Raw genomic sequence first — 23,163 nt, 5'->3', positions numbered from 1 at the left:
TCTGCGGGACGGAGATGCAGCCGGGAGATGAGCGGCGCGAGGCGCTCATCTCCCGGCCGGTAGCAGCGGAAGGACCGCCGGCGTCGCTGACCTCCATGCGGAAGAGAGGACCGGGGAGCGGCGCTGCGGGTCGGGATACTTCTGCTGCGAGCGCCCGCTCATGTCCCGGGTTCTCGCAGCGGAAGTACCCGCACAGGCAGTGCCGCTCCCCGGTGCTCACCAAGACGATTCGATGATTGGTCGCGGTCTTCGGACCCGACCAATCACTGATCTTAGCGCAAAAGTTAAACACCGCTGTGCTGATTGGTCGCGGACGCTGCCCGCGACCAATCACCGATTTGGGCGCCACATTTAAATATCGGCCGCGACCAATCAGTACAGCGGTGTTTAAATGTGGAGCCAAGATCGGTGATTGGTCGCAGCCGATATTTAAATTTGGCGCCCAAATCGGTGATTGGTCGCAGGCAGCGTCTGCGACCAATCAGCACAGTAGTGTTTAACTTTGGCGGCAAGATCAGTGATTGGTCGCGGGCCAAGACGGCGACCAATCATCGATTTGTGCGGCACATTTAAATAGCGGCAGCGACCAATTGGATGTCAGCGCCGCTCCCCGGTCCTCCCTTTACACCCTAGCCGCATGGATGTCAGCAGCGCTGCCTGTGCGGATACTTCCGCTGCGAGAAGCCGGGACATGAGCGGGCGCTCGCAGCAGAAGTATCCGGACCGGCAGCGCCGCTCCCCGGTCCTCCCTTCACACCCTAGCCGCTGATGTCCCCACAGTATCTGCATGGTGTTACAAAGGTCCGGACATTTGTGCTAAAAATCGCTGATTGGTCGCTGGCGCTGCCCGCGACCAATCACCGATTTGGGCGCCAAATTTAAATATCGGCCGCGACCAATCACCGATCTTGGCTCCACATTTAAACACCGCTGTACTGATTGGTCGCGGACGCTATTTAAATGTGGCGCCAAAATCGGTGATTGGTTTCGCCCAGCGTCGGCGACTAATCAGCACAGCGGTGTTTAAATGTGGAGCCAAGATCGGTGATTGGTCGCGGCCAATAGTTAAATCGGTGATTGGTAGCGGGCAGTGCCAGAGACCAATCAGCGATTTTTAACACAAATGTCCGGACCTTTGTAACACCATGCAGATACTGTGGGGACATCAGCAGCTAGGCTGTGAAGGGAGGACCGGGGAGCGGCGCTGCGGGTCGGGATACCTCTGCTGCGAGCGCCCGCTCATGTCCCGGCTTCTCGCAGTGGAAGTATCCGCACAGGCAGCGGCGCTCCCCGGTCCTCACTAATACGATTCCGCTCCCCGCTCCTTACCAATACCATTCGCTGATTGGTCGCGCTCTCCACACGCGACCAATCAGTGATCTTGGCGCTAAAGCTAAACACCGCTCTGCTGATTGGTCGCGGCCGCTGCCCGCGACCAATCACCGATTTGGGCGCCACATTTAAATAGCGGCCGCGACCAATCACCAATTTTGACGCCACATTTAAACACTGCTGTGCTAATTGGTCGCGGACGCCAGCCGCGACCAATCAGCGAGCTTGGCGCCAAATTTAAACAACACTCTGCTGATTGGTCGCGGTGGCCGGCCGCGACAAATGAACGAGATGGGCGGCAAATTTAAACGCCGCTCTGCTGATTGGTCGCAGCCGGCCACCGCGACCAATCAGCGAGATGGCCGGCAAATTTAAACGCCGCTCTGCTGATTGGTCGCGGTGGCCGGCCGCGACCAATCAGCGAGATGGGCGGCAAATTTAAACGTTGCTCTGCTGATTGGTCGCGGCCGGCCACCGCGACCAATCAGCGAGATGGGCGGCAAATTTAAACGCCGCTCTGCTGATTGGTCGCGGTGGCCGGCGGCGACCAATCAGCGAGATGGGTGGCACATTTAAACGCAGCTCTGCTGATTGGTCGCGGTGGCCGGCCACGACCAATCAGCGATATAGGTTGCAAATTTAAACGCCGCTCTGCTGATTGGTCGCGGCCGCTGGCCGACCGCGACAAATCAGCGAGATTGGCGCCAAATGTAAACACCGCTGTGCTGATTGGTCGCGGCCACCAGCGACCGCTACCAATCAGCGATTTTGGCGCCAAATTTAAACACCGCTCTGCTCATTGGTCCCGGGCGCCGGCCGGCCAAGACCAATCAGCGACATTGCCGCCAAATTTAAACAACGCTCTGCTGATTGGTCGATTTTATCGCCAAATTTAAACAAGCTCTCTGGTCCTCACTAACACAGTTCGCTGATTGGTCGCGGCCGCCACCCGTGACCAATCACCGATATTGCCGCCAAATTTAAACACCGTTTTGCTGATTGCGCCCGGTCGGCCGCATACATATTCTAGAATACCCAATGCATTAGAATCGGGCCACCATCTAGTCACTAATAAAAACGTATCCGAGAACAAATCAAAATGTGTTTTGAGCATGACCAACTTAGCTGACATTAGTAATTTTTATTATACCTAAGGAATACAATTTATTACAAAATTCAAAGTGTTAAAACTTAAAGAAACAACAATTTTTGAAAAATACAATAGACTAATTTCACATATAGCACTCTCTTTCTGATCAAATATGGAGATGTAAGCTCAAATAGGAAAATGTAAACAGATTTATTGTGACATTTATATTGTGGGTCAACTCCATAGAGATAAGTACTACTAATATAGGTATGCCATCATTTTTTTTGAAGCCATGTAAAGCCCCCATATACTGTACATTGGGAAAAAACATCTGAACCCACCAAGTTCAGTGGGACATGCAATAGGGGCTCCCAACTCTCCTCGACAGATGATGTTATGGGAGAGATATACCGTATGTATTAAATATCAATGGTTGATTATTTCATTTTCTCCCCATTGAAAACACCAAAATACTTAAGCAAACTAAGCATGTGTAATGGGAGATTGGAAGTAAAAGTTGTTGGCTGAATGGAGTATTGTCACTTTAACCCCTTAACGACCGCCGTAACGCATTTTCACAGCAGCAGTTAAAGGGTACTTATTCCTCAGCACTGTGAAAATGTGTCACAGTAGATTAAGGATGTAGGGCCCCCCAGTGTTGGAAATTCTCCAGGGACCCAGCTCCCGGGGGTAGCTGAGACCCTGGTGAATATGATCGAATAACGGCAAAACAAAAGTGCACCCGCGGTTTCCAATCATTTCTCTCTCCTCTGACATAATATAAATGTCAGAGGAGAGAGAAATTAAGCCCCCCCCCCGAGCCCTACCCAGTAGCTCCGCCATCCTCCGATCTCTCCCTGATGGTCCCCTGGCTCCCCACCGTTTTCCGGTAAAAAAAAAATAGCGGGCGCATGCGCAGGGTTAGGGTTAGGATTAGCCCAGAGTTAGGGTTAGGGTTAGGAACATCAGGGGCTCCCCAAATGCAACATGGCATCCGCTGATTATTCAATCAATTTTACATTCAAAAAGTCAAATGGTGCTCCTTCCCTTCTGAACCCTGCGCCCAAACAGTGGTTTTCCCCCACATATGGGGTATCGGCTTACTCAGGAGAAATTGCACAACAAATTTTGTGGCTTATTTTCTCTTGTTACCCTTGAGAAAATTAAAAATTTGGGGCCTGAAATAAAATTTGTGTGTAAAAAAGTTAAATGTTCATTTTTTCCTTCCATGTTTCTTCAGTTCCTGTGAATCACGTGATGGGTTAATAAACTTCTTGAATGTGGTTTTGAGCACCTTGAGAGATGCAGTTTTTAGAATGGTGTCACTTTTGGGTATTATCTGTCATATAGACCCCTCAAAGTCACTTCAAATGTGATGTGGTCCTTAAAAAAAATGGTTTTGCAAATTTTGATGGAAAAATGAGAAATCGCGGTCAACTTTTAACCCTTATAACTTACTAACAAAAAAAAATGTGGGTTCCAAAATTGTGCTGATGTAAATAAAAAAAAAAATAAAGTAGACATGTGGAAAATGTTATTTATTAACTATTTTATGTGACATAACTCTCTGATTTAAGAGCATTAAAATTCAAAGTTTGAAAATTGCAAAATTTTCAAAATTTTCATCAAATTTCCATTTTTTTTTCACAATTAAACGCAAGTGATATCAAAGAAATTTTACCACTATCGTGAAGTACAATATGTCATGAAAAAACAGTCTCCGAATCAGTGGGATCCGTTGAAGCGTTCCAGAATTATAACCTCATAAAGTGTCAGTGGTCAGAATTGTAAAATTTGGCTTGGTCACTAAGAACAAAATTGGCTCCGTCCTTAAGGGGTTAAACATTCAAAGCAACAATTGCAATGTTGTCAATATGGGTTCTGTCCGTGGTATTTTCAGTATTTTCGCTTGCCTTTTGTTCTGTATCTGTTCCTCCAATTTTCTCGAAAACCATATTTAGCCTGATGATCTTTGAAGGACTTTTCATTCTAAATGCATAATAAAAATAACAAATAGGGTTCAGACAACTGTTTATAAACACCAAAGCCCCAGAAATATTACCTCCAGTGTCGACAATTCCTGCAAGACTGCAGGTGCCCAGAAAAACAGAAATTATGTCAACAATGGTAAATATGTGATATGGAATCCAACACATGACATACGTGCCCACTACAATGATGATTATTTTATCTGATTTGCGTCTGTTTGCCAAGTTCATTTCTCTAAGTTTTCTCCATAAGTAGGCATAGCAGATGATAATGATGCAGAATGGAATCAAAAATCCAACACAGGATTCCAAAACAAGAAAAATTAGTTTTTGCGTATCACTATTATATTCATGTAGAATGCATTGGAAAGGTTGTTTGCTTTGATTTGGGTTATAGAATGGAATTGAGTGAATACCAAGTAGAGCGGCTGTTATCCAAATAAAAATGGTGATTTTTTGAAAAACACGACGTCTGGTCCATCTCTGTAGATGAAATGGTCTAAATACAGCCAAGAACCGTTCTATACTCAACAGAGTTATCAAGAAGACACTGACATACAAATTTGAATAGATCACATATGCCAAAATCTTGCAAAACACCAGTCCGAAAATCCATTTGTTAACTGCAAATGTATATATCCAGATAGGCAGAGATAACAGAATTAGGAAGTCTGCGAGTGCAAGGTTTCCGATTAAGAGAACAGTAACAGAAATATTCTTCAGCTTTTTATATATGCACCACATTACCAATATGTTCCCTGGAGCTCCAATGATAAAAGCCAAAGACAGTAAAATTAAGGCACCAACATTCTTTATCAACGTAGATGAAGGATTCTGATCTAGCTCTGCAGAAAGATTGCATGATAACATTTCCGTAGTCACAAATATTTGGGTTTCCTCTTAAGACCAAATTGTAGCTCAGTACGATGTAAAAATTGTTAGAAAAAAAGCTGCAAAATTTCTAAATTATTTTCTTTGTAGAATGCCATGCAAAGAGTTGACTTTCAATATTTTTCAGAATTGATGGAAGTTCACTTGTTCTAAAAAAAAATACATGCAAATATATTTAGTCTAAGAATGCAATTTTAAAGAACAACAAAAAGTGTAAAAAATAAGTCTGTATGTATGAACACCTAGTTGGGCATGAAAAGATAATTAAAATATAAATATTATTGATAGGAAGAAATCAGCTCACCTCCCTGTGATTGTATGTAATATTCAACTAGATATGGATCTTCAAATTTGGGTGCGATAGTAGTGAGTAGTGAATTCTGTGCCGGATCTCAGGTGAAGCAGCTCCAAATTGGCTGAGAAAATCTGTAGTGGTTCCATCAACAAGAACACATGTGTTAAAATATAACTTTTAATACCAACTAGTTAAAAACGTTCTCAGATTATGCAAATGCTTATAAACTAATAATTAAATATACTTGACTTATTTAATGGCTAAAAAATATAGCAAATGATTTCTAATAGATGTCTGGGACCCACACATATTTTTAAATTGGGAACCATCCTGCACTACTGGCAATGGAAAGCTGATTGTGCATTCATGGCTTTCTATTCACTTCTATAGGATTTATGAAAATTGTCGAGTGCACTTCTTTGGTAATTTTTGAAACTTTTATAAAAGTTAATAAAGCAAAAAGTGCAAATGCGGCCACCTTTCCATTACTTGTGGTGCAGTATGGGTCCCTAATGTGGGACCAGCGTCAGACATTTATGGCATATCCCGTGAATGTGCCATAAAGCTACAAGATGGAAATTCCCTTTCATCTCCTAGAACATTTATATAAATGTCAAACCTAAAATAGATGTATTAGAGTAGAGCACAAAAGAACACAAATAGGGTGGTTCTGGAATTGGAGATATCAGAGACGTGAATAGTTGTGTTCACCTGGAGATGTTGTGATGATGCTCAACTCCAGTGAGATATTTGTTCCAGCTGCTGCTCCATTGGTTGAAGAGGTAAATTTCCAAGGTTTATTGAAGAAATGGATGAAGCATGGTTGGAGGTCCTACACTGCTGGAATGAAAGTTCTTCAGACAAGATAACAGGGAGGTTTTTATTGCCTACACGTTTTGGTGCCGAATCATCACCTTTTTGTAGTCAAAAACTAGAATGTTCATTACTGAGATACATAGGAAATAAAAACCTTCTTGCTGTCTCATTTGGAGAACTTCCATTCCTGTACCTCCAACCGTGATTCATCCATTTCTGTAACATAAAATAGAGGCAGATCATAAGGCAGCATTGAGGCTTTGAAGAGGGGAAAGTTTAGTGGGGAGAAGGAGAAGACTACACCCACCAAAATAACAGCATTATTATAAAACAATGAGTGGGAAAATTGACCAACAAGTCATGGAAAGGATTTGAAGGGAAAAGCAAATTAACCCTGCCATGGGTGGTCAAGCTTAGAATTTAAAGGGTATGGGCACACAAGGTTTATTTCAGGCGGATTCTACAAAATATGAACACAATGTAAATGTAAAATCGACTAGCTGTGCATATGTTTTGTCTTTTGTCACTTCTTTTTACAGTTTAAGGTGCTAAAAACTGGCATGCAATTAAAAGAAGCAGCATGTTCATTCGTAGGTGGGGTTCCCATTCGCTATTTAAAGTTTAAATTACAAAAAAAGATGCAAAAATAACGAAATAGACGCCAATGAAGACTCGGCAGATACTCCGGTGTCTAAAAGATACCGTATGCAAATATCCTAAGGTTGGTTTCACACATTGAATTTTTTTGACAATTTTTAAGCCAAAGGTAGTAGTGTAGTCACAGGGTATATATAATAAAACATCCTAATGGATTCCTCTTCATATAGGGACAGAAAAAGTAGCCCATTTTCATTTTTACTATGTGGATCAGCCACTCCTATTTATGACCCTTGTCACCAAAGATATTAATATAAATACGAGGATTAAAAAACAGCTTGTAATACAATTGTTTTTGAAAGGTTTCAGATTGTTTAATAAAAAAAATAATGCTTGATAGTCAAATCTTCCAGTTTCATTTCAGGAGTTTATTCACTTCTGGTTCTACTTTCTGATCTGTGTCTATGCATTGAACATGGGCAGAAATGCCAACTTAGCCTTTTTACTGGCCACAGCAGCAATCCGCATCAGCCAGTGATTGGTGATTTCGGAACATTTCTTGTATATCGAGACAGAATCAGATAGTAGAAACCTGCTGAGACTGGGTTTTTGGAGGATGGATAAGGAAAAGTATGGCTTTTTTAATTTTTTAACATGTTTGAGCCCATATATATATTATTTTATACCCATTAACTTAGGTCAAGATAGAACAATAATAAATGACTTTCCTACTTTAGGGTCCACAAGGTGTGGAGAGGGCTCCAGAGCTGAGCTCCCTCCACATGCAGTAGATGCAAGCTATATTAGATAGCCGACATCTGTGTCTACCAGCCACATCCAAAGCTAAGCTAATTTCTGACAGTGGCATTTAAATGGAGTGGTTGCCAATGCATGTACCCAGCCCCTCTGTCGGACCCCGATCATGGGAAACCCATGATTTACCGTGGCATCCAGGGAGCTTCAGTAGATAACTCACCCATAGGCAATTTACAAAATATACCACAATACCTCAATATTGTAGTATATAGCACAAGCAATCAAATGATTGCATGTTCAAGTCTTCTAATGAGACTAAAAAAAAAAGTTTTTGAAACTATTAAAACAATGCATAAAAATTCTAATCGTTAAAAATAAACAAAAAAATATATTTAGTATTACGTTCATAAAAGTCTGATCTATCAAATCAAAATATAAAATTAATGATCCTATTTGGTTAAGACAGTAATAAAACAAAAACTAATTGCCACAATACTGATATTTGGTCACCTTACCTCCCTAAACAAAATGCAATAAGAAGTGATGAAAACGTCATACCTCAAATTGGTATCAATAAAGTCCGCACTTAGTGTCATCAACTGAAAAATAAAGATGTCGCTCAGAAAATGTCAGCAAAAAGCAAAAAATGTAAAAAAAAAATCCAATTTTATTTTTTCATAACTTAAATAAAAAAAAAAATCAATGCAAGTTTGATACTTGTACTTTCATATTTGTTCTGACCTGGACAATCATGTTTCCAGGCCATAAAAAAAAAACAATGCTGGAATTGCATTTTCTTTATCATTTCATCCCACTTGGAATTTTTTCACTACATTTTATGGCAAAATTATTGGTGTCCTTTAAAACTACACCTTGTCTCACAAAAAAATTGTCATGTGTCTATGTTGAGAAAAAAAATAATGTCAAATTCATTATTCTAAAGCACAGAAATACTTACTAGAGCAGTCACATCCAGAAGAGCTGCAGAGAAAATTTGATCATTTGCTTGCTGGTAGTAATATATATAAAAAGGGAACTAAAGATTTTTTTTTAGTTTTGACCTAACCCCTTCCTGACTCTACTTCTATATAACACCCCAGAGACGGGTTATTCCAATCTTATGGCATATCACTAGGGTATACTGTAAGTATGGCATCACTTAATGCCCCAAACCAATCAGACCCTCACTTATCTTTACAGTTAGAGTTAAACAATGGAACGTCAAGACATAGTAATGTCAGATCATATATCAGCATTTAAAAAGGGCGTTATGCTTACAGTGGGGAAAATAAGTATTTGATACACTGCCGATTTTGCACGTTTTCCCACCTACAAAGAATGGTGAGGTCTGTAATTTTTATCCTAGGTACACTTCAACTGTGATAGACAGAATCTAAAAAAATCCAGAAGACCACATTGTATGATTTTTATATAATTAATTTGCATTTTATTGCATGAAATAAGTATTTGACACAATAGAAAAACATAACTTAATATTTGGTGCAGAAACCTTTGTTTGCAATTACAGAGATCAGACGTTTCCTGCAGTTCTTTACTAAGTTTGCACACACTGCAGCAGGGATTTTAGCCCACACCTCCATATAGATCTTCTCCAGATCTTTCAGGATTCGGGGCTGTTGCTGGGCAACATTGAGTTTCAGCTTCCTCAAGATTTTCTATGGGGTTCTGGTCTGGAGATGGGTTAGGCTACTCCTGGACCTCACAAATGCTTTTTATGGAGCCACTCCTTAGTGCCCTGGCTGTGTGTTTTGGATCATAGTCATGCTGGAAGACCCAGCCACGACTCATCTTCAATGCTCTTACTGAGGGAAGGAGGTTGTTGGCCAAAATCTCGTGATACATGACCCCATCCATCCTCCCTTCAATACGGTGCACTCGTCCTATCCCCTTTGCAGAAAAGCACCCCCAAAGTATGATGTTTCCCCCACCATGCTTCACGGTTGGGACAATGTTCTTGGGGTTGTACTCATCCTTCTTCTTCCTCCAAACATGGCCAGTAGAGTTAATACCAAAAAGTTCTATTATGGTCTCATTTGACCACATGACCTTCTCCCATGCGTCCTCTGGATTATCTAGATGGTCATTGGTGAACTTCAAATGGGCCTGGAGATGTGCTGACGTGAGCAGTAGGACTTTGCATGCCCTGCAGGGTTTTAATCCATGACGGAGTAGTTTGTTACTAATGGTAATGTTTGAGACTGTGGTCCCAGCTCTGGTCCTTGTCCAGGTCATCCTATGTAGTTCTGAGCTGATTCCTGACCTTTCTCAGAATCACACCTACCCCACAAGGCAACACCTTGCATAGAGCCCCAGAGAGAGGAAGATTGACAGTCATCTTGTGTTTCTTCCATTTTCTAATAATTGTGCCAACAGTTGTTGCCTTCTCACCAAGCTGCTTGCCTATTGTTCTGTAGCCCATCCCAGCCTTGTGCAGGTCTACAATTTTGTCCCTGGTGTCCTTAGACAGCTCTTTGGTCTTGGCCATGGTGGAGATGTTGGAGTGTGATTGACTGAGTTTGTGGACAGGTGTCTTCTATACAGGTAACGAGTTCAAACAGGTGCAATTATTACAGGTAACGAGTGCAGAGTAGGAGGGTTTCTTAAATCAGAACTAACAGGTCTGTGAGAGCCAGAATTCTTGCTGGTTGGTGGGTGATCAAATACTTATTTCATGCAATAAAATGCAATTTAATTTTTTAAAAATCATGTTTCACAGTTGAAGTGTACCTATGATAAAAATTACAGACCTCTCCATTCTTTATAGGTGGAAAAACTTGCAAAATCAGCAGTGTATCAAATACTTATTTTCCCCACTGTATATAATGAAAAATGGCACAAAGGATATATTAAAAACAGCATTGCCACTTTTCCAGGGTGATCTCCAACGGGCTTTATCAGCTCAGAGTCCAGATCCAATACGCAAAGATTTCAATAAAGAATTGATATTTTTTTCAGACTTCAGATCAGATATTAGACTTTTATGAATGTAATACTAAATATGTTTTTTTCTTCATTTTTAATGATTAGAATTTTTATTCATTGTTTTAATCTGCAATGCTTTGACCAAGACTCAGAGTCCTCAACAAGCCTAATGAAAACATATAAAGATTCAAATGCCCAAGACAAAAAGATCAAAGTAGGATGATGGCTTAATATCGCCATCAGATTATCATAAAGGATTGTCTGTGAGGTGTAATTTTAAGATAATAATTAACTGATCAGTTTAGTTATTGGATGTATGTTTTATATATGTTGTGTTACAGAATTATAGAAGGTTCGGCATTATAAAAGAAGCAGTGATAGCATCTCGAGATCAGTAGGAGGTAGTTAAACAAAGTGTGCAACAGAGCATACTTGTCAGAGTTAAGGATATGTGCTGTCAGTATGCAAAACTGATAGCATACGGACAGCACACAGAGGAATGCAAGATGATGTTGTAGTTCACATGAACATTTTTACACACAGACCGATGGTCTGGATATAAAAAATCGCCACATGCACTACTTTGATCTGTATTCCGGATCAGACTTGCCCATTAAGTCAATAGGTGCACAAAACACAAATTACATATGGGTTATCATTCATATGCCATGTGTTTTTCACGGATCCATTACAATTAATAATTAATTTTAGGCAGGGCTGCCACCAGGAAATTCAGGGCCCCATAATGGCAACATTTTTGGGCCCCCTTGAGGCTCCACCCAGGCTCCACCCCAGCTCCGCCTCCATCCCTTTAACCTTCCACAGTCCCACCGCCCACTCTTGGAAAAACTCCCACATCCTCATCAATCACACATTAACAGATCCCAGTGAACACCAGATCACATATATAGCCATCAGCATTTGTTTTGGCCATAAGATTTTTAAAGCCGCTACCACAATAAGGTAGACTCTTCTGGCCGGATCCTACTCTACTATAGCCTATTAAACATTTCTTAAAATATCCAATACTCTTTTCAGATATATTTTTATTTATTCGCCACACCATGACCAGACCACATTTTACCACCACATAGTGACCGAATAATATCATATACAAATGACAAAAACTGTCACACCATGACTGGACCACATAGTGACCAAATACTACAATGCTGATCATTAATAAAAAAAACAATACTAATATTACCATAAGTGCCATTATACACGGGAGCTCTGCACATAGAATACAGTGTATAATGTTATTGTACAGGTAATACAGTGATCACCAGTGCCATTATACACAGGAACTCTGCATATAGTGTCAGTATACAGGTAATACAGTGATCATCAGTGACATTATACACAGGAGCTCTGTATATAGTGTCAGTGCACAGGTAATGCAGGGATCACCAGTGACATTATACGCAGGAGCTCTGTATATAGTGTACAGGTAATAAAGTGACATTACACACAGGAGCTCTGTACATACTATATAGTGTATAATTTCAATGTACAGGTAACACACTGACTCACCGGTGACGTCTCTAGGTGAAATACTTCATCTTCACTTTTCTCCTTCATCCAGCACAGACCGCCATCACTTCTTCTAGCCAGGGCTCGTCTCTTCATAAAAGAACAGTTATCTAGAGCTCATTCCCCAACTTTTACATTACATAGCTGAATACAGATGTACACCCACCATTAATATACTGTTAGTTATTATGCAACCCACCATTCCAAATATAAATTGTAATCCACCACTGTGCCCCCACTAACTGTAAATAGCCACTTCCCCACCAAATAAATATATAAATTAATTAGAACCTGTACTCTTTCCCCCAATTTATTACCAGCCACACTCCTGCAACCTAAACGCCCCCTACTCTGTACCTCCTGTTCCCCTGATTCATTATATTTACATGCCCCCTCTGCACCAATTCATTATGTCATGTCCGTGCTCTCCCCACCCCCACCCTCTTTTCATCATTTTTTACTCCCCCCACTCTCAATTCATCATGTGCTCTCCCCACCTCCAATTCTCCACGTGCTCTCCTCACTCTCCACTCCCAATTCTACACGTGCTCTCCCCACCCTCCACTACCAATTCTTCACGTGCTCTCCCTACCCTCCACTACCAATTCTTCACGTGCTCTCCCTACCCTCCACTACAAATTCTCCATGTGCTCTCCCCACCCTCCACTCCAAATTCCCCATGCGCTCTTCCCACCCTGCACTCCGAATTCCCCACGCGCTCTTCCCACCCTCCACTCCTAATTTCCTTTGTGTTCTTCCCACACTCCACTCCCAATTCCCTATGTACTCTTCCCACCCTCCACTTCAAACTCTCCATGCTCTCTTCTCACCCTCCACTCCAAATTCGCTATGCGCTCTTCCCACCCTTCACTCCAAATTCCCCATGTGCTTTTCCCACCCTCCATGTGCTTATCCCCAAGAAATGTAATTAATTCTATTTAAAAAAATAAAGTTGTCATACTTACCTCTCATACGATCCCTGCAGCTGTGCTGGCATCCTGGCGCGGCTCCCGCTCGCTGTACCTCCTCCCCTGTGACCTTCACCAGCGTGTCACAGGGGAGGAGGGACTACCTTGGAGCTGCTGCACAGCCGTTCAGTGTTGAAGACTGTGAGCGTTCTGGGGGTCCCTGCGCCAGGATAGGTACGCCGCCTGGTTCTCCTGATGACTTCTGTCAGGTGACGGTGAGTATGCCCTCTGTACTGCTGCTCACGGGACCCCATACAGCAGTAAGGACAGTAATGCCCTGATGGCGGCCCTGCTTTTAGGTGAACACTATCCTTCATCAAAAACAAGCTCATTGTGACTATGTCTATTATCTTCAATTCCTCAGTATTCACAGGACCAGTCCTGTGTGATTCTAGAGCTGAAAAAATTTATTAACTTCTCATTACCCAAAAGGCTGAAAATTCCTTTTGTTACTCTGAGGATGCATGTTTTACGAGCAAATGGATCCACAATTCCTGGTGTTCATATTCAGTTTTGGACTGAGAAAGGGACTTTTCAAGTTGGAGCACTACATATTGAGGACACTGGTGCTCCTGGGACTTTCATGGCTACATGCTTCAGTTATTGATTCATTGTCCGACAAGATCACTCAGTGGGGTTCTTCTTGTTTTCAAAGTTGCCTCAAAGCTCTATCTCAACCAACTTCTCTTTAACTCTACTCTGCTCCATTTCCTCCTACTTGCCTTTTCCTTATCAAGACTTTGCTGATGTCTTTTCCAAAGAGAAGGATGAAACATTACCTCCTCATCAGATGGGCCATGCCTTTTTTTCCTGGTACTTAGCCACCCAGAGTTTATCCACTATCTCTCCGTGGCTGAAGTAATGTCTACTTATGTTAAAGAGAATTTGAAGAGGAGTTTCATCCAAAAACCTATGTTTCCTGGCATTGCAGGCCTCTTCTTCACAAAAAACAAAGTTTTTTCACTTAGACCATGCATTGACTATCTGGGTTTAGATAGAATTACTGTGAAATATCGCAGTCCATTGCCAGTCTTCTCTGTACTTTTTGATTGGATTAGGGTTGCTTACTACTTCACCAAATTATATATCTGCATGTAACCTATAATTTTTTTTGTTCAAATTAAAGAGAGCAACCAATGGAAGGATGTGTTCTACACCAGTGATGGTCACTATGAATATCTAGTCAGGCCTTTGGAACTATGCAATGCACAAACTGTTTCCAACATTTTCTTAATGTAATTGTTTATGATATTCTGTACCAATACGAGATGTGCAGCATCTGAAACAATGGATACAGGAAGCCTGTGCTAGCATTTCTTCTGTGGTGTTGCTATCAGTGTGTCAAGAGTGGGAGAAGACAATCCAACACAATGGGCAGCACTTTGAACACATTTTATAAGTGGTCATAAACTTGTAAAAAACTAATGAAAGAATAAAGTTACGTTAACACCAAGCACGCCATTGTTTTTCTTATGGAATTCTCAATAAGTTTGATGTGTCACATGACCCTCTTCCCATTGAAAAAAATAAAGTTGGATCCAAAATGGCCAACTTCAAAATGGCCGTCATGGTCACCACCCATCTGGAAAGTTTTCTCCCTTCTATATACTAAGGTGCCACAAAGAGGAAGTTGATATCACCAACCATTCCCATTTATTTTAGGTGTATCCATATTAATGGCCCACCCTGTATATCCCAAGATATAAAAGTGTTTTTTGAGAGTCATGAATTGCCATTTCTTGGATACATTACCTCATGTGGAGGTCTACATATGTACCCAAAGAAAGCTTCTGGTATTTTGGATTGGCCAAAACCCGCCCTTCAAAGGTTCCTTGACTTTGCGAACCATTAAATAATTATAATTCTTAAGTAGTAGCTACTTTTACAGCACTCACTCAGAATGCTGCTAATTTTTGGAGTTGGTCAAAATCTGCTATTCAATCCTTCATGCAACTTAAATTTTGTTTTCCTTTGCTCTGGTTCTAAACCACAAAGAAGTTAACAGGCTCTCTGCTATTTATGTAAGAGAAGTTCTTTCACAAAGTTCTTCAAATCTAAAAATTATTCCAGCGGTTTCTTCTGTGTGACCACAACAATATCAAAGGAAATGGTAATGGCTGCAAACCCTAAAAATGATGCAGGAAAAATAATTAGGGAATAGGAGTTTTTCTGTACTGCTAAGAAGTCCAATATTTAGACCGAAAAGTGTGGGTGAATAGAATAAGGAAAGTAGGAGAAATTCAAGAGCGGTTTTATAGTCAATGCGCTTCAAAGTTCACATACCTCTACTTCAGGACAAACCACAATTTGTGGTTTGTGGTTTGTTCTGAAGAAGTAGTATGTGAACTTCGAAACGTGTTGACCATAAAACCTTTGTTGAATTTCTCCTGGTTATCTGGGTGTATTCATTTATGATTTTCAGTCTAAATATTAGACTTCTTGGCAGTCTAGAAAAAAAACCCTACTCCGTAAATATTTATCCTGAAACATTTCCCTGAGGCACAAGGATTCACCATAATTTGGGCCGTGGTGGACCATATTTCCAAAATGTCTAATTTTTTTTATAGTAAGTAGAGAGATGGGGGTGCAAATAGTGCTGTTATCCAACAACAACCAAGTAGGTAAAAGAAAATATGCTCACCTTTATGAGTTGTGTAATGCACAACTCATGAAAGAATTTATAGCGAAGGGCTGCAGCCAGCACAGAATCCCTAGGGGTCTGTAAGGTTATCTGTAATAGGATGAAGTTGGTGCCGGGAAAAAAAACGCACTTCTCCGTGGTGAAGAAATTTGCCGAGAGATTGTGTATAATTAACAATCTTGTAGTTTATTACGTAAAGCTACAATTACTACGCGTTTCGTGGACATCCCGTCCACTTCGTCATGTACATAGCTGATTTTTTATAATTACCTGGACTTTCATCTGTTCCACAGCTGGGCCAAGTGTTCTTCAAAAAAAAAAGTTCAGATTCCTTAGCTATCCAGCTCATATAGTGCCAGACCATGGTGTGCAATTTGTTTAAGGGTCCTGGAGGCACTCTGCAAGAATCTTCAGATTTCCTTAGACTTCTTCTCTTTCTATCATGCCCAAAGTAAAGGGTAGTCTAAGAGGATCAATCAGCCTATGGAGCAATAACTTCAGTTTTTTTCTAATTCTCGTCAAGATAAATGGCCTCTTGCTTCCTTAGGTGAAATTTGTCCATAACAAACCAGTTTCTGAGTCTTCTGAGAAATCTTCCTTTGTCACAGTGCATGGCAGTGAGTCTAATCTTTCTCTGCTAATTGCATCCAAGAGTCGTCAACTTACTGCTGTGAACAGCATCTCTCAGGACATTCATAACATCTGGACTGAGGTGCAATCAAATTTAGTACCAGCCATAGATAGAGCAAAGAAGATATATATAAACACAGTCGACGTTTCCCAAATTTTGCTTTTCCATCAAAAATATCTGCTGAAAGACTCGCTTCAAGAAACTGGCCCCTAACTTCATCTATCCATTTCAAATTAGTGAGAAAATCAATCTGGTCATCTTCCATTTGAAACTGCCTTTTGGTTGAAAATTCCCAATGCTTTTCCTGTCTCCATTGGTTCTCAATTAGTTCTCTTCTTATAACAAGTCAGATCTTATTTTCACTACTGATCCTGACATGGAATATGAGATTAAACAAATTCAAGATTGTAAGAAGGTGTGCAGGAATTTATTCTTCTTGATTGACTGAAATGGATCCTGAAGAAAGATTCTGGTTTTCTAAATAGGATGTAAATTAGGGTTGAGCGAGTATGTTCTGTCCGAGTATGCTCGGGCCGAGCTCCGAGTATTTATAGCTGCTCGGTGATATGTTTGAATCGCTCCCGTGTGCATGATTTGCAACTGTTTGACAGTTTTATTACATGTGAGGAATGTGTAAGAAATAGACATTCCTCACATGTAATAAAGCTGTCAAACAGTTGCAAATCATGCACATGGGAGCGATTCAACCATATCACCGAGCAGCTATAAATACTCGGAGCTCGGCCCGAACATACTAGGCGAAAGGGTTAATAGAACATACTCGCTCAACACTAATGTAAATGCTTCAACTCTACTTAAGAATTCTCCTAGCATCCTTTTCTTTCTTTTATGGACACTTCCAGGAAGGGAACTAAAAAGAGGGGGCACTGTTACTCACTTGTGCCTAGCTTTGTTAGCTTGATGACTGTTCCATGCAACGCTGCAATGGTAACTTAGCGATCTCCTCTGTCATGATCCATAGCCTTTTAAAAAAGTATTCACATGTTATAAAATTGCATCAGTTAGTTGGACAACATGAAAATAAGTAAGTTTACAATTAACTTGCTGTTTCTTTCTGCTGACATTCTCCTGCAGTGAGAGCTTTTATCTTTCACAGTGTACAGTTTGTTTCCTTGGACCTTGGCCACTAGTGCTTGGCTGAGTGTGCACAGTAGATACAGTACATTCCTAGAGAGGAATTAACACGTAAAATACCAGTCAGCTCTCTGCAGCCCCATGATTTCTTTACAGCAGTTAGCAGCTGGGAAAATTGTCTGATCGTACCACAGCTCCTGAACAGAGGGGGAAGCAAAAGAGTATACATTACAGTATTGGAACACAGCTGATTCTTTTTGTGAAGTAAAACATTTCCCTGCCTGTTTTTAACCAATGTTTTACCTCAAAGAAAGAATAATTTGCGATCCCCTGCTGTAATTTCTGTATACATTTCTGCGTCCTCCCCTGCCCAGGAGATGTGGTATGATCAGACCATGTTCCTGCACGGTCAGACACAGCCATTACACAGTACACAGCAGGGGCACATTTATAAGATTATCTCTGCACAGGAACATTTTATTTAAATATATACAATTGTGGAAATTATTATTATTCCAAGTTCTATTGAATAAAATGAACTTTTGTTCGTGGGAAAACCCCTTTAACCCCTTAACAACATTTGACGTACTAATACACGTCTGTGCCCTGGGACTTAAGAGCCAGACCCGTATTAGTACGTCATGGCGATCGCGTGCGCACACAGGCTGTGCGGGCGCGATCGCCGCCGGGTGTCAGCTGATTGTCACAGCTGACACCCGGTACTATGTGCAGGGAGCGGTCCTGCACCGCTCCCAGCACATTAACCCCCGTGATGCTGCGATCGAAGTAGATCGAAGTCGATCGCAGCATTGCGGAGGCAAGGGGAGGTGATCGCAGATACTCACCTCCTCTTCCGGCTTCCAGCGCTGTCTGCAAAGGCTTCCCGGGTGTTGCCATGACGACCCGATGTTGTCATGACAACATCCGGGTCACCAGACAGCAGGAAGATTGTTTGGACATGCGCAGTGCATCTCCAAACAATCTTCTCCCTGTCCAGCGCTGACAGCCTGCATAGCACAGGGATGATGCTGCATTCCTGTGCCATGCAGGCGATCAGAGAAAAAAAAGTGAAAGTCCCAGAGTGGGACAAAGTAATAAAGTATATAAACTTTCAGAAAGTGAAAAAAAAAAAAGAAAAAAAAATTGCAAAAATATAAAAAAATAAATAAAAAAAATAATCCACCAAAAATAAAAATATAATGTACCCATCAATAAATATTATTATAAAAAAAACAAAACAATAAAAGTACACATATTTGGTATCGCCGCGTCCGGAACAACCTGACCTATAAAACTGTCCCACTAGTTAACTCCTTCAGTGAACACGGTAAAAAAAAAAAAAACGAAGCAAAAAACAATGCTTTATCACCATACCGCCAAACAAAAAATGAAATAACACGCGATCAAAAGGACAAATATAAATAAAAATGGTACCGCTGAAAACGTCATCTCGTCCCGCAAAAAACAAGCTGCCATACAGCTCCATCAGCCGAAAAATAAAAAAGTTATAGCTTTCAGAATAAAGCTATGCTAAAAAATAATTTTTTCTATAAAATTGCTTTTATTATGTAAAAGTGCAAAACATAGAAAAACGATATAAATGTGGTACTGCTGTAAACGTACTGACCCGAAGAATAAAGCTACCTTATCAATTTTACCACACGCGGAACAGAATAAAAAAAAAAAAAAAAACAATTCCTGAATTGTTGGTTTTTGTTTATTCTGCCTCCCAAAAATCGGAATAGAAAGCGGTCAAAAAATGTCACGTGCCTGAAAATGGCACCAATAAAAACGTCAACTCATCCCGCAAAAAACAAGTCATCATGTGACTGTCTGCCAAAATCTGGAAAAATTATAGCTCTCAAAATATGGCGATGCAAAAACTAGATTCTACAAAAAATGCGTATTTTAGTGTGTGACAGCTGTCAGTCATAAAAACCTTATATGATTCTGGTATTGCTGTAATCACACCGACCCGAAGAATAAAGTCGTCTAATCACTTATACCGCACGAGGAACGGCGTCAAAAATAAACTCTTGGGATAGGATTGGGCTAGGGTTAGGGCTGGGTTTGGGGTTAGGGTTGTGCTAGGGTTAGGGTTGTGCTAGGGTTAGGGTTGTGCTAGGGTTGGGGTTGTGCTACGGTTAGGGTTGTGCTAGGGTTACGGTTGGTGTTACGGTTGTGATGGGGCTGGGATTTTTTTCAAAAGTAAGAAAAAAAGATGACGATATGGCAACTAGTGTTGAGCGCAAGTGCTCGCTACTTGAGTTTGCATCGGGTTCTCTGGTATGCATTGAGTATCGTGGGTATTTGAGTGACATGCTCGAGTCTCTGCCCCATATGCTTCGTGGCCAAAAAAACTTTACGGGGATTGCCTGCCATGCACGAGCGATCCCAACATGTTTTTTTTGGGTGTCTAATTACCGTGAAACATGCGGAGTAGGGACTCGAGCATGTCACTCGAGCACACGCTGTACATGGTGCATACCTGAGTACCCGATTCAAACTCAAGTAGCGAGCACTTGCGCTCAAGACTAATGACAACTTATTCAATATGATGACCTAATGTAAACAAATTCTGTGTCGTACCTCTGGGTTCAAAATGTTCACTATACACCTTAATAAAATCCTTGAGGGGTATAGTTTCCAAAATGGGGTCACTTGTGGGGGAGCTCCACTGTTTAGGCACATCACGGGCTCTCCAAACGCGACATGGTGTCCGCTAACAAATTGAATGGAAAATCGGCTCAAATTGTTAGCGGACGCCATGTTGCGTTTGGAGAGCCCCTGCGTGCCCAAACATTGGAGCTCCCCCACAAGTGACCCCATTTTGGAAACTAGACCCCCCAAGGCACATATCTAGATGTATATTGAGCACTTGGAACCCCCAGGTGCTTCACAAATTGATTCATAAAAATGAAAAAGTGTTTTTTTTTTCACTTTTTCATTTTTACGAATCAATTTGTGAAGCACCTGGGGATTCCAAGTGCTCACTATGCATCTTGATAGGTGCCTTGGGGGGTCTAGTTTCCAAAATGGGGTCATTTGTGGGGGAGCTCCACTGTTTAGGCACATCAAGAGCTCTCCAAACGCAACATGGTGTCCGCTAACAATTTGAGCCGACAATTTGTTAGCGGATACCATGTTGCATTTGGAGAGTCCCTGTGTGCCCAAACATTGGAGCTCCCCCACAAGTGACCCCATTTTGGAAACTAGACCCCCCAAGGCACCTATCTAGATGCATAGTGAGCACTTGGAACCCCCAGGTGCTTCACAGATAGATTCATAAAAATGAAAAAGTGTTTTTTTTTCACTTTTTCATTTTTACGAACCAATTTGTGAAGCACCTGGGGGTTCCAAGTGCTCACTATGCATCTAGATAGGTGCCTTGGGGGGTCTAGTTTCCAAAATGGGGTCACTTGTGGGGGAGCTCCAAAGTTTGGGCACACAGGGGCTCTCCAAACGCAACATGGTGTCCGCTAACAATTTGAGCCGACAATTTGTTAGCGGATACCATGTTGCCTTTGGAGAGTCCCTGTGTGCCCAAACATTGGAGCTCCCCCACAAGTGACCCCATTTTGGAAACTAGACCCCCCAAGGCACCTATCTAGATGTATAGTGAGCACTTGGAACCCCCAGGTGCTTCAGAAATTGATTCGTAACAATGAAAAAGTGAAAAAAAAACCACTTTTTCATTTTTACGAATCAATTTGTGAAGCACCTGGGGGTTCCAAGTGCTCACTATGCATCTAGATAGGTGCCTTGGGGGGTCTAGTTTCCAAAATGGGGTCACTTGTGGGGGAGCTCCAATGTTTGGGCACACAGGGGCTCTCCAAACACAACATGGCGTCCGCTAATTATTCAAGCAAATTTTACAATCAAAAAGTCAAATGGCGCTCCTTCCCTTCCGAGCCCTGCCGTGCGCCCAAACAGTGTTTTTTCCCCACATATTGGGTATCTGCGTGCCCAGGGGAAATTGTACAACAAATTTTGGGGTCCATTTTTTCTTGTTACCCCTGTGAAAATAAAAAAAATTGGGTCTAAAGTAACATTTTTGTGAAAAAAGTTAAATGTTCATTTTTTTCTTCCACATTCCAAAAATTCTTGTGAAGCACCTGAAGGGTTAATAAAGTTCTTGAATGTGGTTTTGAGCACCTTGAGGGGTGCAATTTTTAGAATGGTGTCATTTTTGGTATTTTCTGTCATAAAGAACTCTCAAAGTGACTTCAAATGTGATGTGGTCCCTAAAAAAATGGTTTTGTAAATTTTGTTGGAAAAATGAGAAATCGCTGGTCAACTTTTAACCCTTATAGCTCCCTAACAAAAAAAATGTTGGTTCCAAAATTGTGCTGATGTAAAGTAGACGTGGGAAATGTTATTTATTAACTCTTTTGTGTGACATATCTCTCTGATTTAAGGGCATAAAAATTCAAATTTTGAAAATTGCAAAATTTTCAAAATTTTCGCCAAATTTCCGCTTTTTTCACAAATAAACGCAAGTGATATCGAAGAAATTTTACCACAATCATGAAGTACAATATGTCACGAAAAAACATTCTCAGAATCAGGGGGATCCGTTGAAGCGTTCCAGAGTAATTACCTCATAAAGTGACAGTGGTCAGAATTGTAAAAATTGGCCTGGTCATTAACATGCAAACCACCCTCGGGGGTAAAGGGGTTAAGTGACGTGTCTGCATACAAGTTCAGCTGTTCCAGGCTACTTTTCTAGCAACCATTTACTATTACCAAGCTCAGTCCTCCCATTCTTGGTGTTATTCACATTTTCAACACTGCTGATTTAAGGTACCTGATAATGAACATGTCTCTGTTGTTACTGGTGCTATTCCCACCATATACTCTGCTGCAACAAGGTACCTGATAGCAAACTCAGCTCTAACATTACAGGTGCGTTTTTTCCTTCACCTGTGCTGCAGTGGGTTACATAATAATGAATTAGTCTCTGCTATCCTGGTGCTACCGCATCTTTAACTTTTCTGGGTCAAATTTCTGATAACCAACTTGTCACATGTGCATCTTATATTCTCCTGTTCCTGTATAGTCCACACAATTACCTCTGTGCATTTAGTGCTACCTGCTTTGCTTATCCACCTGCCATCCTGAATATCCAGCTGATTGTCATCGTTCCTTATGTCATCTGATATGTCTATCCCCACTGTATCACCACTTCTGTTCCGTGCTGTTGACCCTGACCTACTGATTAGAGAATCCACCTCACATGACAGTTCCCAATTGCCAATGTAGCAGTATGCATTGGAATGTCTTTAATTTTTTCATGTCTGTTATGTTGCACGCTAAGATCGTGAAAATGTTGCGTTTTAAAAATTAATTTCAGTTGTGCAGCATTGCATATGTTAATGAGGCCAGACTAAACTAGCGAGGGGTCTCTTTCCTCAGACTAGTTCTGCCTTAAATCTTCTAATCATACCCTCTGGGCTTGATTGGCAGCCTGCATAATGGTCCTACCATAGCAGAGTTTGTAAGGTAGAACGGATAACCTTTGCCTTTACTTCACCTTTACTCTTCACTTGCTGGAATAAGTCTTTGTTATCATTTCGGTAGTGGAAAT

General features: G+C 41.3%; 2 protein-coding genes across 3 annotated transcripts in view; both read right to left on the bottom strand.

The window, feature by feature from the left end:
• Positions 1-2,566: 2,566 nt before the first annotated feature.
• Positions 2,567-5,282, bottom strand: LOC141174448 (leukotriene B4 receptor 1-like). The gene has a single exon (XM_073659375.1). It carries the CDS (start codon positions 5,278-5,280, stop codon positions 4,261-4,263), a length of 1,020 nt encoding a protein of 339 aa, XP_073515476.1. The 5' UTR covers positions 5,281-5,282; the 3' UTR covers positions 2,567-4,260.
• The window catches only part of LOC141174449 (leukotriene B4 receptor 1-like), a 52,529-nt gene continuing 33,662 nt past the window's right edge, over positions 4,297-23,163 (bottom strand). Inside the window, exons 3-4 of one of the 2 annotated variants that reach the window (XM_073659378.1) lie at positions 5,606-5,727; positions 4,297-4,411 (exon numbers count right to left, since the gene is read on the bottom strand). In XM_073659378.1, the coding sequence (XP_073515479.1) occupies positions 5,647-5,727 (81 nt within the window). In that variant the 3' untranslated portion in view covers positions 4,297-4,411; positions 5,606-5,646. Of the gene's footprint in view, positions 4,412-5,313; positions 5,451-5,605; positions 5,728-23,163 lie in introns of those variants that run through there. The other variant, XM_073659377.1, reaches the window with a different exon arrangement.

Source organism: Phyllobates terribilis, unplaced genomic scaffold (genome assembly GCF_046119375.1).
Source record: "Phyllobates terribilis strain yellow unplaced genomic scaffold, ASM4611937v1 Scaffold_13__5_contigs__length_258822181, whole genome shotgun sequence".
NCBI lineage: Eukaryota > Metazoa > Chordata > Amphibia > Anura > Dendrobatidae > Phyllobates > Phyllobates terribilis.
Note: the sequence above shows the minus strand (reverse complement) of the source record. Positions and strands in the feature narration are given on the sequence as shown.